This window comes from Psammomys obesus, unplaced genomic scaffold, assembly GCF_907164565.1.
Source record: "Psammomys obesus unplaced genomic scaffold, mPsaObe1.curated_primary_1811, whole genome shotgun sequence".
Lineage (NCBI taxonomy): Eukaryota > Metazoa > Chordata > Mammalia > Rodentia > Muridae > Psammomys > Psammomys obesus.
In genome coordinates, this window is record NW_026596109.1 from 14,292,927 (window position 1) to 14,305,966 (window position 13,040).

Below are 13,040 nucleotides of genomic sequence, written 5' to 3' on the forward strand. Positions count from 1 at the left end.
AAGGAGGCTGTTCTTGTGGAAATCTTTCTTTCGGTGGCTTCAGGTGGAATACCTCATGGGTGAGTATGGCATCTGTTTCATCTGAGTATGAAACTCAGATGCTCCAGCCAAGATTTCCACAGCATCTTTAGGGAAGGCAACAGAAGAAGAATAGGCAGGAGACTTTGCTACAGAGGAGATAGCCAGTGCCCAGGATGGCTAGAATCTCTTTGCAAAAACTAAAGGAAAAAGCTAATTCAGCTACTGCTATGGAACTTTAGTGGCTTTGCTGAGCCCCCTTGGTTGGATGTGATCTTTGCATGGTAGAAAAGGCTTTGACAGATCTGAATGACTTACACTGTTGTCATTCAAAAGCTGATGAAGCTTGGTTAGAGTCACGCCAAGGTACTTTATGTTATTAGTGGCTATTGTGAAGGATGTTGTTTCCCTAATTCTTTCTCGGCCCTTTTGTCTTTGGTATACAGGAGGGCTTCTGATTTTTTTTTTGAGTTAATTTTTTATCCAGCCACTTTGCTGAAGGTGTTTATCAGCTGGAGGAGTTCTCTGGTTGAATTTTTGGGGTCGCTAATGTATACTATCATATCATCTGCAAATAGTGATACTTTGACTTCTTCCTTTCCAATTTGTATCCCCTTGATCTCCTTTAGTTGTCTTATTGCTCTAGATAGAACTTCAAGTACTATGTTGAAGAGATATGGAGACACTGGGCAGCCTTGCCTTGTCCCTGATTTCAGTGCGATTGATTTAAGTTTCTCTCCATTGAGTTTGATATTGGCTATAGGCTTGCTGTATATTGTCTTTACTATGTTTAGGTATGTGCCTTGTATCCCTGATCTCTCCAAGACTTTAAACATGAATGGGTGTTGGATTTTGTCAAATGCTTTTTCAGCATCTAAGGAGATAATAATGTGGTTTTTCTCCTTCAGTTTGTTTATATGGTAGATTACATTGATGGATTTTTATATATTGAACCACCCCTGCATGCCTGGGATGAAGCCTACTTGGTCGTGGTGGCTGATATATTTTATGTGTTCTTGGATTCGATTTGCAAGTGTTTTATTATGTCTCTGACATGAACTCTATGGCTGGCTCTTTGACCACCTTCTCCTGAAGGGGGAACAGCCTTGCTAGGCCACAGAAAACAATGCAGGCAGTCCTGATGAGACCTGATAAATTAGGGTCAAATGGAAGGGGAAGAGGACCTCCCCTATCAGTGGACTTGGAGAGGGGCATGGGAGGAGAAGAGGGAGGAAGGGTAGGATTGGTAGGGAATGAGGAAGGGGGCTACAGCTGGGATAAAAAGCAAATAAACTGCAATTAATATAAAAAAAGCTGATGAAGCAAAGTAGACAAAAGGATCTACAAGTTCACTCTAAGATAAATGTGATAGATGGAATGCTAGGGGACATTTTCACCAAAATATCAAATGTTATATATTGGTAGGCTTCTAGAAGGCTTTAAAGCCTGAGAAACAGTTCATGGAAGGCATAAATGATGAAACAGCATAGGGAAATTATTGAACTGTTCATAGAGATAGATATATGCCAGAATATGCGGCGTTTCTTCCATGTAAATAAGTATCCCCAAAGTGAATGTTTTCATTTATCACCTTTCTATAATCATATATGGTTAATGAAGAAAAGAGGCTGTGGGGCTGGATCAGAACTGGTCAGCCAGGGAGCCAGCTGCAGCAATAGACACAGAAGTCTATATAACACCCTGTTCCTCCTTAGCGTTGAGCCAGAAGGAGCAGCACAAAATAGCACAACCCAAAGAACTATCAAGGTTGGAAAGAGCCTCAGGGTTCCTACAAGAGCTGCACCCCAGGACGTGGAGACCTGATGACTTAGAAAATATGATTGAGTTGTAGATGGCTACATGGATAGTTTCTAATGTCCATGCACTTATACCAGCATGGATCTTCATAATGAAATAATTGATACAAAGGGTAGGACGTTTTCATGCAGTATTCACCCTGGCTCATTAGTATTCTTTTAGCCCCCAAGAACCAATGGACTCTTGCTTGAGGTGGATAGTACTTCAAAGATCCCGCCCACGTTCTATAAAAGAGATTTCATTGTGTAAGGCTAACTCGTGAGTGTCTTATAGATTTGGAAAAGCATCTGTGAAACAACAAATAAAGACACCTGCACAACTCCTTTCAAAGTTCAGAAAAGGTCATAAAAATGAAACAAAAGAACACAAGAGTTGGAGGAAGGAACGGGGGAGAGGGTGTTGTGTAGTTCTTTTTTTTAATAGAATTTTTTCCAAGCAAGTAAAGGAAGATTACTAACACTTAAGAAACAAAGGAAGCATAAAAAGATCAGGAAACTCACATAACTTATATATTTCATAATTCTCACCCTCATTATTACTTATAAAATCAGTAAACAACTTCTGGAGAAAAATCATTTCGTTGAAATTCCCTTTAAGTTGAGCAAAGATCTCCAGAGAAGCAATATTCGTGACTTGCCATTAGTGCTGAAAGGAACCTTTCAGTTACACAGTTACCATTGAGTAACCCATGTTCTTCCAAGTAATCCCGGGAAACTCACTGGTCCACCAAACTGGACTGAAAGTAGAATACTTTCTTTGTTCTATTGTAGATGTTACGTCTGAGACTGTTGTTTGTTCACATCCTCCCATAACAAATCATATGGCAAAGACTCTCAAAAACCTAAACTTAGAACTTTGATATGCCCTAGTGTTATGACTACTCTATGTATACTCCCATAGACCCCAAGTTACCGCAAAGCTGAAATAACTGTACGTTTCATTTTATTAAGGCGGTACTCAAAGTAGTCAAGTAAGCATGAGATCAGTTTTGAGGTCTGTGAACAGAGGAACAGATAAAAATATGTAATGATGTGATATACAATGTATATCACATTGTAATGATGTAATAATGTAATGATGTAATGATATGATATGGTGAAGTTTTACTGAGCTACAAAGAATTGGACTGTCAGTTATTTGTAGGGCATGAAGGGAATGCACCGGGAAATTGATATTTTAACTAATATAACTCAGAAATACAGTTATGATTTTCTTCAATTGTGGATTATAAAGCTTACATAGCTACGAGAAACTTTTTAAATATGTGTGATGTTAATGTTAAAACAACATGGTCTGGGAGATAAAAGGGACCATTACGTGAGAGGGAGGGAGACAAAAGATTTTTATGGGGGTGGCAATATGGTCAATGATTAGTGAATATCTGAATGAAAATATATTAAAGAAATTCATTGCTATATGTGATGAATATGTGGCAATAAATTAAAATTTTAACACCTCTTTTGCCATAGTTCTATTTATCTAAGACATTCAGATCCCCTAGATGTACTCCAATGAATGCAGTACAGCCATCACCTAAGGGTCTAGGAATGAATGCTTCTGTATTTCTCCAAAGTTTTGGGGCTTCATTGTTTACATCCCTATGTTATGTCGTTCCCAGTGGCCTTCTGAACACTGCTGTCCGACTGAAACAGCACGCCATTGCCAGCCTCCCTTTTGTGGGGCCTAGCCTGTGCCCACTCGCCTGAAAGCCACGAAGTCACAACTTTCTTTGTGCTGGATAATGCCCTGTAGAGATAAACTGTTTCCTATTAAGAAAATTAGGACCTGTTGCATTGTTTAGGGGACTTCAGAGCTATCCTCCTTTCATCCTCTTTAAAAACCCAGAAAAATAATAATCAGGACTGCATAGCTCTGTCTCTTGATCTTAATAATGCCCACTCATGACAAATGAGATAGAGTAGTGGAAAAATTAGCTACTCTCCTTTGAGCTTAATCTCAATCTCAAACCTGCCCCATCTTAAAAACAACTCTCCTTTTCACTCCTGTTATCTTATATTCTAATCCAAAATCTTTTCTTCATCTATGAACACAAGCAGAAAGTATTGAAAAATAGCCCTTTCATGTGTAAGCTGATATATTTCACTTTACACACACACACACACACACACACACACACACACACACACACACACATTAGCTCTTAATTTCTTAATGTATGCTTTCCAATGTAGAGTATCCTCAGTGAAATATCAAGTGATTATAACATTATTTTTTTTGTTTTAGGTAGCTACTGCATGAGAATTTGTCATTGCATAAAGGGCCCAATGGTATTCATGATTTCCATGTGTGCAATTGTAGGAGTCATGCTCCTTTTGCATCTAAAGCAAAGAGGTATGTAAGCAAGAGGCTGATGCCATCTGGTAAAAATCTTCTCCCATCTCCCCAGTAAGACATTTAACAAAAGAAGAATGATTGTTGCTTGAAATACAGTGTCAGTGGGCCATTAGAACACAACCACAATTTCTAGCTCCCAGAATCCTGTATTTTATAGGCTTAAGAGTGTATGCAGCTGATTACTCTGCTCCAAAAGAATTTCTTTACAAATTATAGTGGGTTTTTTTTTTCAGAAATTCAACAATCATAATTACCTAGTAAATTGTTCTGAATTCCTTATACTTTTAGTCTAAAGGAGATAATAATACAGTATGTTAAACTTCCAGTCTTTTTAAATATTGTTTATGTGCAGTGGTATTTTGCCTTCATGTATAGTACCCGTGAAAGCCAGAAGATGGTGTTAGGTTCCCCAGGTAGTTATTAGCCACCATGTGGTTGCTGGGCCCTCAAAAAGAAGAGTTAGTGCTCTTAACTGCTGGGCCATCTCTCTTGTTCCAATATCTCAAACCTTTATAATCAAGGTCTAACCGCTAAAATTTCCAGCATTAAAAAGAGCAGGGCATCTTAGGTGCCAACCCCAGCTGAGGAGCTATTAGCAGTTAATGGATGCTGGGGGAGCAAGAGTCTGTTTTCTTTGGTAGTTTGGCCATTGGTAGGTTGCCTATGCCTCTGTGACTCCACGCCCTACAAGCCAGCAGCAACACCCATAAAACTCATTGCTTTACCAAAAACTAAAAAAAGGACATGACATAGGGAGGGAGATGAATTGGAGAGCTCAGAGGATGTTGTAGTAAAAGGGGGTTGAGATACATTGTGTCCAATATCAACTTTTGTAAAATCAGAAAGTAAAAGAAGTCTTCAAGTTGGGTGGCTGAGGAGATGAGAAGAAGCTGAGAACAGCAGAGTGGAGGGAAAAACATAATAAGAATATGTTGTAAAAAAATTATTTGTAGTAAGGCATGGTAGCCCACACCTTTAATGACAGCATTCAGGGAGGCAGAGGCAGGCAGATCTCTGTGAGTTCTGGTCTACAAAGTGAGTCCAGGATCCCCAAGGCTACACAAAGAAACCCTGTCTTGGGCGAAAAAAAGAACATTAAAGAATAAATTCAAAATAATATATATTCACAAAAGCAAAATTGGTTCAAATAATAATTGTCAAAGTGAAATGCTATAATTGAGCAATGATTTGAATACTATTAATTTTAAAACACATCTGCGTTGTAAAAAGATAATTTTAAATTCAAAACTTTTTCTTAGATTTTGATGCAAATCAAAAGACATCCTTCTCTAAATTACCCATTTTTCCAACAAATTTTGTTTGATTTTATGGTGTCTATAGACAGCTGGGGTCATTCTTTCTTTTCATCATTGAGGGTAAAATAAAGATGGAAATTAAAATACAAGGATATATTTGAAATGTTTGTCCTCCATTTTACCTTTAAGGTGCTTAGGGAAATTATGTACAAAGGCACAGTGCCCTGAGACAAAATGATCCTATATTATGTAGCACTTCTCAACCTGTGAATCATAGCCATTGGAAAACATATTTCCCATGATGTTAGGAACTGAGACACTTCTCAGTGGCAAAATTAAAGTTATGAAGTAGCAATAAACATAAATTTATGGTGAGAGGTTCCTAAACCGTTTGAAATATGTGTTTTCTGATGGATGTGACCCACAAATGAAGAACTGCTGAGTTATAGTAAGCCAGTGCTGAAGCCACAAATCATAATGCGGAATCACTAGAAGAGTTTGTCATTCATTTCCTCCTGTGAAATGTACACAGCATCAGCCTTAAAACACATAAGAGTAAGGTGTAAACTGGGCAATAAGATATACGCATAGATGAGGTTTAGGGCCTTATCCTCAGTAGAACAATTTAGTCATAAAAAGACACTTATTCTTCTTAAATAAGGCCCTTAAAGTAATACAGATCTTACATGTAGAAAGTAGAGTGGCCGTTTACAGAAGCTAGAAGCAGAAAAAAAAAAAAAAAAAGGTGTGGTCTTATTTTTGATGGACTCAATTTAATTTGGGAATATAAATACATTTACAAAGATGAATGGTAATGGGAGTTGCACAATATTAATGTACCTAATGTCACAAAATTATAAAGTAAAAAAAATGGCCAATGTGGTAAATTTAATATCAGGTAGCTTTGCCATAATTAAAATGAAAAATAATGGTGTCTTCTGCTTTATAAAAGGGCCTGTTACACACATGAAAACTGAAGTTACAGGCTGGAAATGAAGATTTATGGGCACATTGACAAATGAAATTTAGAAGATTTTATTTCTTTTTTTCACAAGGGAGCTGGGACAAAGCATGACTTCCTTCCCATGCTATTTTGACTTCTGTGTATAGAACGGTAGCTTCTAATGGTTTAGATCAGGCCCGAAGAATAAAAGTATGGATTGTGCATCTGTTCGTTATTGGCCCTGATTCTCCTGTGAAAACAGGCAAACAAATACCGCTCCTAGAGAGTGTTCTCCATTCTTCTGCACATATGTCCAAAACTCTGAATCACATGGTAATTGTATTTTTTTCTGAGGAGATAACATGCCATGTCCTCATCATTTGAAATTCCCACCAGAATACACGAGAATGCCCATTTCTTCATGCACTTGCCAACACCTGTCGTTGTTTTTGTCTTTCTACTTCCCACCATCACCACACTGTGAACTCTGTGGGGAGCTCTTCTCCAGAGGAATTCTGTCTATTTGGCTTACTGATGGCTCCAATGCTAACTGGTGCAGTGCCTGTGTCCAGTGGGGATTGTTGAAATTCTGAGAATGAAAATACAAAATATGTTACTTCAGTACACTGTGCATTTAAAACTGAAGGAGACCCCAAAGGGCATTAATGGAAACCCTTCCTACCCTCCCTCTGCCCTTCTTTCTCCTTCTCACATTTCCTCCTGAGGCAGGCCAAAATCTAGAATTCCTCTATACCAAATTGAATCAGGAATCTAGTTCCTCCTTTTTTGAAATTCTGAAGACCCTGCCCTAACTTCCAGACCTCTGTTTCTACGAGTTGGCCAAGGCAGAAATTCTCTTGCCTGGTTTTGGCAGTAGGCCATAAGAACTTCATCTGAGAAGAGATCTGACCTACATCACAGAGAGAAAAACAGAAGCCGGAAACAAACCAAACTGGCAGGCTACGTTTTGTCTGTTCTTTAGTCCTATCATACTGAGAAACAGCTGCCCATGATTCACCAAGCAGAGGCATACAAATAGATAAGTCACCCTGAGCTGGGAATCTTTGTCCTAAAAGATGCTCTATCATAAAGAACACTGGTGATTATCTGTTGTTCTTTTCTCCTACGAATCTGTCTCTTTCAGTTTTATTTCAGAGCTAGCCACAAACCCGAGGAGGAGCCAGGAAACTATTCCTCACCTGAAAATTTTCAGAAGGATGTACTTGATGAACATCTGTGCCCTACATTGCAAGGCACATCTGTGGGTGGATGGGGAAGTATCAAACGTTCCTCATCACAAAGATCTAGACTCTCAATGGGTGGGTCTTGAACAGACATCCATGCTGAGAAAGGGAATGGTATAGATGGGTATCAGGGGAGAGGTGTAGCAGACGGAAAGTGAAGACAGATGAAGATGAGGATGGAGGGAGGATGCTTCCCAGGGAATATGATACTTGAGAATTGTAAGACCTCTTCCATTCCAGAGACCCTGATCATCTAAGAATGCTCTGTTCACCATACCCTCCATGGTCAGAGCTCCCGGGCAGCCTCAGCACTAAATAAAACCACAATATATCCATGTGATTTTCAGACAGACTGGTAAGAGAAAGCCATGATACTTGAGGAGAATGGGTACCTCAAGCCATTCTCTGTCTCCTCTTCCAGGCTTGACACAAACATGCTCATCTCCATCAAATAGGCAAAGTTTGTTCTCTATTAGTTTTTTGTTTTGTTTTGTTTTGTTTTGTTTTTTGTAGGAAGCATTGAACAATAGGAACCTGAAAAGTGATTCTACATTTTGTATAAAGTAACCTCCTCTCCTGGCTGCAACTGTTCTGATTCTTTCCCCTCTTCCAGTCCCAGCTTCAGATCCGCATTTTGAATTGGATGCTCTGTGGTTGGAAGATATTAGTGTGATCCTGTGTGTGCTGATAGTGTTCATCCTCAAGCTCATTTCCTTCATTTACTTCAGGTTGGAAGGTAACTATGATGGGAATAGCAGCAACTCAGAAGATCTGTTTCAGGTGACCAGTGCTCACATGTCTAAGAGGTGACCTTTCTGGTCCTTTCATCTTAGTAACATAAAAAAAAAAAAAAAAGCCAAATGAAGAACTGTGTGTTGTATAAAGGCTGCTAGACCATAGCCTCCTGATAGGAATCCTGGAGCTTTCCCTGGTGTCAGTGTTGGTGTCTCTCGGGTTAATGACTGTCCCAGAGCTTACTGTACAGTTATGATATCATTCCAAGGTACAGACAGGTAGTCGGTCATTTCTTCCACACATTCTGGAAAGCCTCTGCATAATGAGCCTTTTGCAAGCACTGTACTATTTTTTTTAAATGTGATCTATAATAGTTTAGACTTACATTTTAAAGGGTACAAACATTCATTTAAATTTTAATAGTTTTCTTTTAGAAAATTATGTAAATACCCCTAAGGGCCAGACCAGCTACATTTATAAACTTGTATTTGTGAAGGCTACATCTTTGAAATGTCCTCTAACTAATTTCTAAAGCTAAACATCCCTGCCCTTACTGTGTAAACATATTTTTACCTAAAAATAAATGAGAGTATAAAACTGATAACCCAAAAGAAAACTTCCACGATATATTCTTGTGATTTATCCATTACATAGAATCCTGAAATGTTCCAGTAGAAATGTACACACATACATGCATCTGGAGTGATTGATGGCTCAGCCGTTAAGAACAGTTGCTGCTCTTTAACAAATTATTTGCTTTGAGAAATTCGTATAGGATTACTATATTTATGCCATTTCCTATAGAAGGAATATAGGTGCTTGTTTTCAAAAATAAGCACCACAGAAACCAGAAATATTAAACACACGTGTTGTTTCTTTAAAGGAAGATATCTATTACTTGTTTTCTGCCTAAAAGTTTGGAAGCTGAGGTGATTGCCTGGGGACCTCTCTGCTATCTGTATGGCCAGGACACACCAGATCCCCAAGATTCTTTCCTTGAGCATGTTTATCTCAGCCAGTCAGTAGCACTATCCTCCCCAAAACCTTTATCACCACCTTTACTCACCATGAATCTGCTTCCTTAGTTAATGTATAGAACCTATCTTTATGAAAGATATCACTCGGACTTTACAATAGTTTTGGTGTAGTTATATATTTAGTTTTGTTGTGCCCATGGGATTGATTATCTCTAAGAAACTGGTTTCCAAACTGTGCTCTCCTTATACATGCCTGAAATAAACTGCTGATGTCAGACTCTTGAGGTCTGGACCATCACTGACTACTGAGTCGTGTTGAAACAAACTGCCTTCTTACCTTACATAAATCATCACTCCGCTGGCTTTGGCGATAGTAGCCTCTTTCCCACACACAAATCCCACTCCAACTGATGCCTAGCATGAGGGGCTCAACTCTCGGAAGAAATTAGAAATTTTTCTTTAAATAGAAACAGAGAGTAGGAGTTTGATTCTCTCACCCACGGGGTTGCAACCACAAGTGAGAGCGTAAACTGGGTATGGTTTCTTCTCAGTCCTGTGAGACAGCATTTTATAGTCATTGAAATGTTTGTTAAGATCCAGAGGATCAAAATAATCAGAGCAACAGTTTTGCAACTCTGTACAAGTGACTATAAAATTCAATCCCTGGTGTCTAAACAAAAGGAACCATAGATGTTGATAATTAGAAACACAGTAGAGCCAATGTGAAGACAGCCGGTGCAAGGTGAGATGAAATCTCTTTTATGATTTTGCAATGTATTGCTGGGACCCTCTCAAGAGGATAATTTGGAGAAGCAGGAAGGGAGAGTGAGGGAGAGAAGGTGGAGGGAAGGGATGGAGAGAGGAGGAGAAGGCAGAAAGACAGACAGACAGACAGACACACACACACACACACACACAGAGAGAGAGAGAGAGAGAGAGAGAGAGAGAGAGATTTCTCGTCTGGTCATATATTGACAAGTCCTGGCAGGGCCACTTTTTCCTCTGCTCAGGTCCAGCCAGATCAGCATCTGTTGGAACAGCCGAGAGTTCCAGGATATAGTGGTTAGGGCTCCATAACCCCCACTTGAGCTCTAGGGCTCAGTTGTCCAGGTGCTTAGCTATTTGTTTTCCCTCACATTCCCTCACAGCAGGAATGTTGCAGCATAGATGAATAACAGCCCCCACATGGGAAAAAGTTAAAATAGAGCTTATTTCTAATACAGGGACAATTTCAACTAGGACATAGAGAACATTCTTGAAATTCCCCTATTTTTATAATTGATAAAAAGGTAAAGAGTAAGTTTTGCCTGTTACATGATCTTAGAGATATAAATACTACTATGAAAACAATGGGGACCCCCTCCCCCCCACTAGGCTCTCTGCACCTAGTCTGACTCCTCAAGGACATTACAGTGGTATATTTGGCTTAAAAGCCTGCTTCTTTTCTATTTCTTTAACATCCTGGTGATAAGGAATATGTTGTACTCTGTTTCTACTTTAAATAATCAATAATCAATGACCTGATATCAGTGGAAAGTTTTAACACAGTGGAAGGAAAATAGCCACATTATATGTCAACATTATGTACGTAAAGCATTTAAGCCAGTGTGATTTATCTTTCTGAGGTATTGTTCATTCAAATATGGATGACAGTCTCCTCCCCTGGTCACCTAATCAATACTTAAATAAGTGTTTAACTTTCATGGTAAATAAACTAAAAGAACAAAATTTAAACAAAGCACCAGATGAAACCAAAAGCAACTACCTTATAATGAATTAGAAAATATAATTACTCAACAATGTATTCTTCATCCTCTGAACTTAAAACTTTCCAAACAATGTACTCTCGATTATTTACAAAAATTTTGGTTAATATCAATTCAGTATGTTCTTATCTGCCTATCATTACTAAGAATTTGGCTCCACTCTAAGTGTTTTTCTGGAGGCTCCCAGTTAACCTCCCCCAAAACAACACTAAAAGCAGAGCAGCTGAATATCTTATTAAATAATGCACTAGAAATGTTGAAAAACACTGATTTACAGTATCAGCTAGATACTTTCATGGTTGCAGTAAAAATAAAAAGCATTTTCTCCTTCAGTATTTTCTGTGATTATTTCTCAGGTACTTTTGAATATCCTTTTACCTACTAGGAGAGACATTTTGAGCTTTTAAGTAAAATGCCCTAAATTTCAAAATTCCTAAATATTATACAAAAGCCTTAGACATAGATCTTTAGAAATTAATGACATTGTTAAGTAGGTTTTATTTATTTATTTATTTTACTTTCCTGCTTTTCTTTAATCTGTCATGAACAATCAGACTCTGGCAAGGGAGGAAGTTAGAGGAGGCTCATAATAGCTTTTCCTGTATTGAAGGCATCCGTTATGTAGGATTCCAAGCTTCCAGTGAATAATTAACGGGTGGTTCTCACATAATATCTGGAACTAGGGTGTCTATGTCTGGGGCTTCTCCTCTGTCAGGTGTATAGAAACATGTGCTTGGAGTGCGCTAAAGGCATGCACACTGTCACTTGCTAAATGGTCACCTGCGGAACATTGCCTCAGGCATAAAATGGGGCACTGGGGACTCCACAAAAAATATTGTTGTGTCATGTGTGAAACTTGACTTTGTCAAACAGCTCTTTGTATATTTCTTTTCTAGGACTCTCATTACAACTAAATGATGATAGCTGTCCTGCTTGTACAAACAAATACTGTAAAACTTTTTACAATTTACAAAATCTTTAACATGTTCCTGAAACCCCTTACATTCCATAGGATTAAGCTATTGTAGAATGACACCATCAAATACCTAAACAACAGATTTTAAAAATGAAAAAGGGGCCACCAGAATCCCTGCATACTATGCCACATTTCGCTATGTAAAACGTAATCATTTTATTTTACTTTATAGGATAATGCCTTTTCTGCTGCCCCCCAAAAACTTTTGCCTGGATGGGGACACACTCTAAAGTATATGTTACATAAAATGATCTAAAAATTAATCAATGGAAAGGCCCTGAAGTTCTTGTAGAATGAGGGTAAGGTTATAATTGTGTCTTTTCAGAAATTGAACAAAGTCCTAACTGGCTTCTACTTCGATGCATCCAACCAGAAAAGTATCCCAGAGACCACCAGACAAATGAAGCATCTGAAAGTAGATATAAAAACTCATCTAGGGGAGATGTTTCAAGAAGAGGAAGCCTATAACATGGGAAGACATCAAGACTTCCAAGACCTTGGAGAAACAATGAGGACAAAATAAGATGACTTTCTGTTTTCCTTGGTCCTCTGTTGACTATCGTTATAATTCTCTAATGCATGTCTATATTAGTTAGACTAGCCAGGTATGTTAACATTGAACATTGACCTCTATTACAGCTATTAATTTCTCTTTGAAAAATTTACAGGGGAGAGACGTAGGAGACATAGGTAAGCAACAGGAAAACCAGCCGTATTAAATACACAATTTAAATGGAGATATGTATTACCTTTTTGGTTTTACCCAGAAGGCTAGGAGAGGAGAAGATTAATACCCTGGTAACCTCTGTGTTATCTGTATGGCCAGTCCGAACCAGCTTCCCTAGCCTGTTATCTCAAGCTTGTTTATCTCAGTTTATCTATTATACTGTCCTCCTGCATATCCTTATCAAGACCTTTGTTTACCTTAAAAGTGCTTCCTTAATTAATTTTG

General features: G+C 38.4%; 1 protein-coding gene across 1 annotated transcript in view; it reads left to right on the forward strand.

Annotated features, from left to right (window-relative positions):
- LOC129692405 (selection and upkeep of intraepithelial T-cells protein 2-like) overlaps positions 1-12,611 on the forward strand; it is a gene marked incomplete at its 5' end in the record, with an annotated part of 27,885 nt that extends 15,274 nt beyond the window's left edge. The window contains 3 exons of the mRNA XM_055628744.1: positions 4,081-4,188; positions 8,248-8,414; positions 12,414-12,611. Of these exons, the coding sequence (XP_055484719.1) occupies positions 4,081-4,188; positions 8,248-8,414; positions 12,414-12,611 (473 nt within the window). The remainder of the gene's footprint in view (positions 1-4,080; positions 4,189-8,247; positions 8,415-12,413) is intronic.
- Positions 12,612-13,040: the final 429 nt, after the last annotated feature.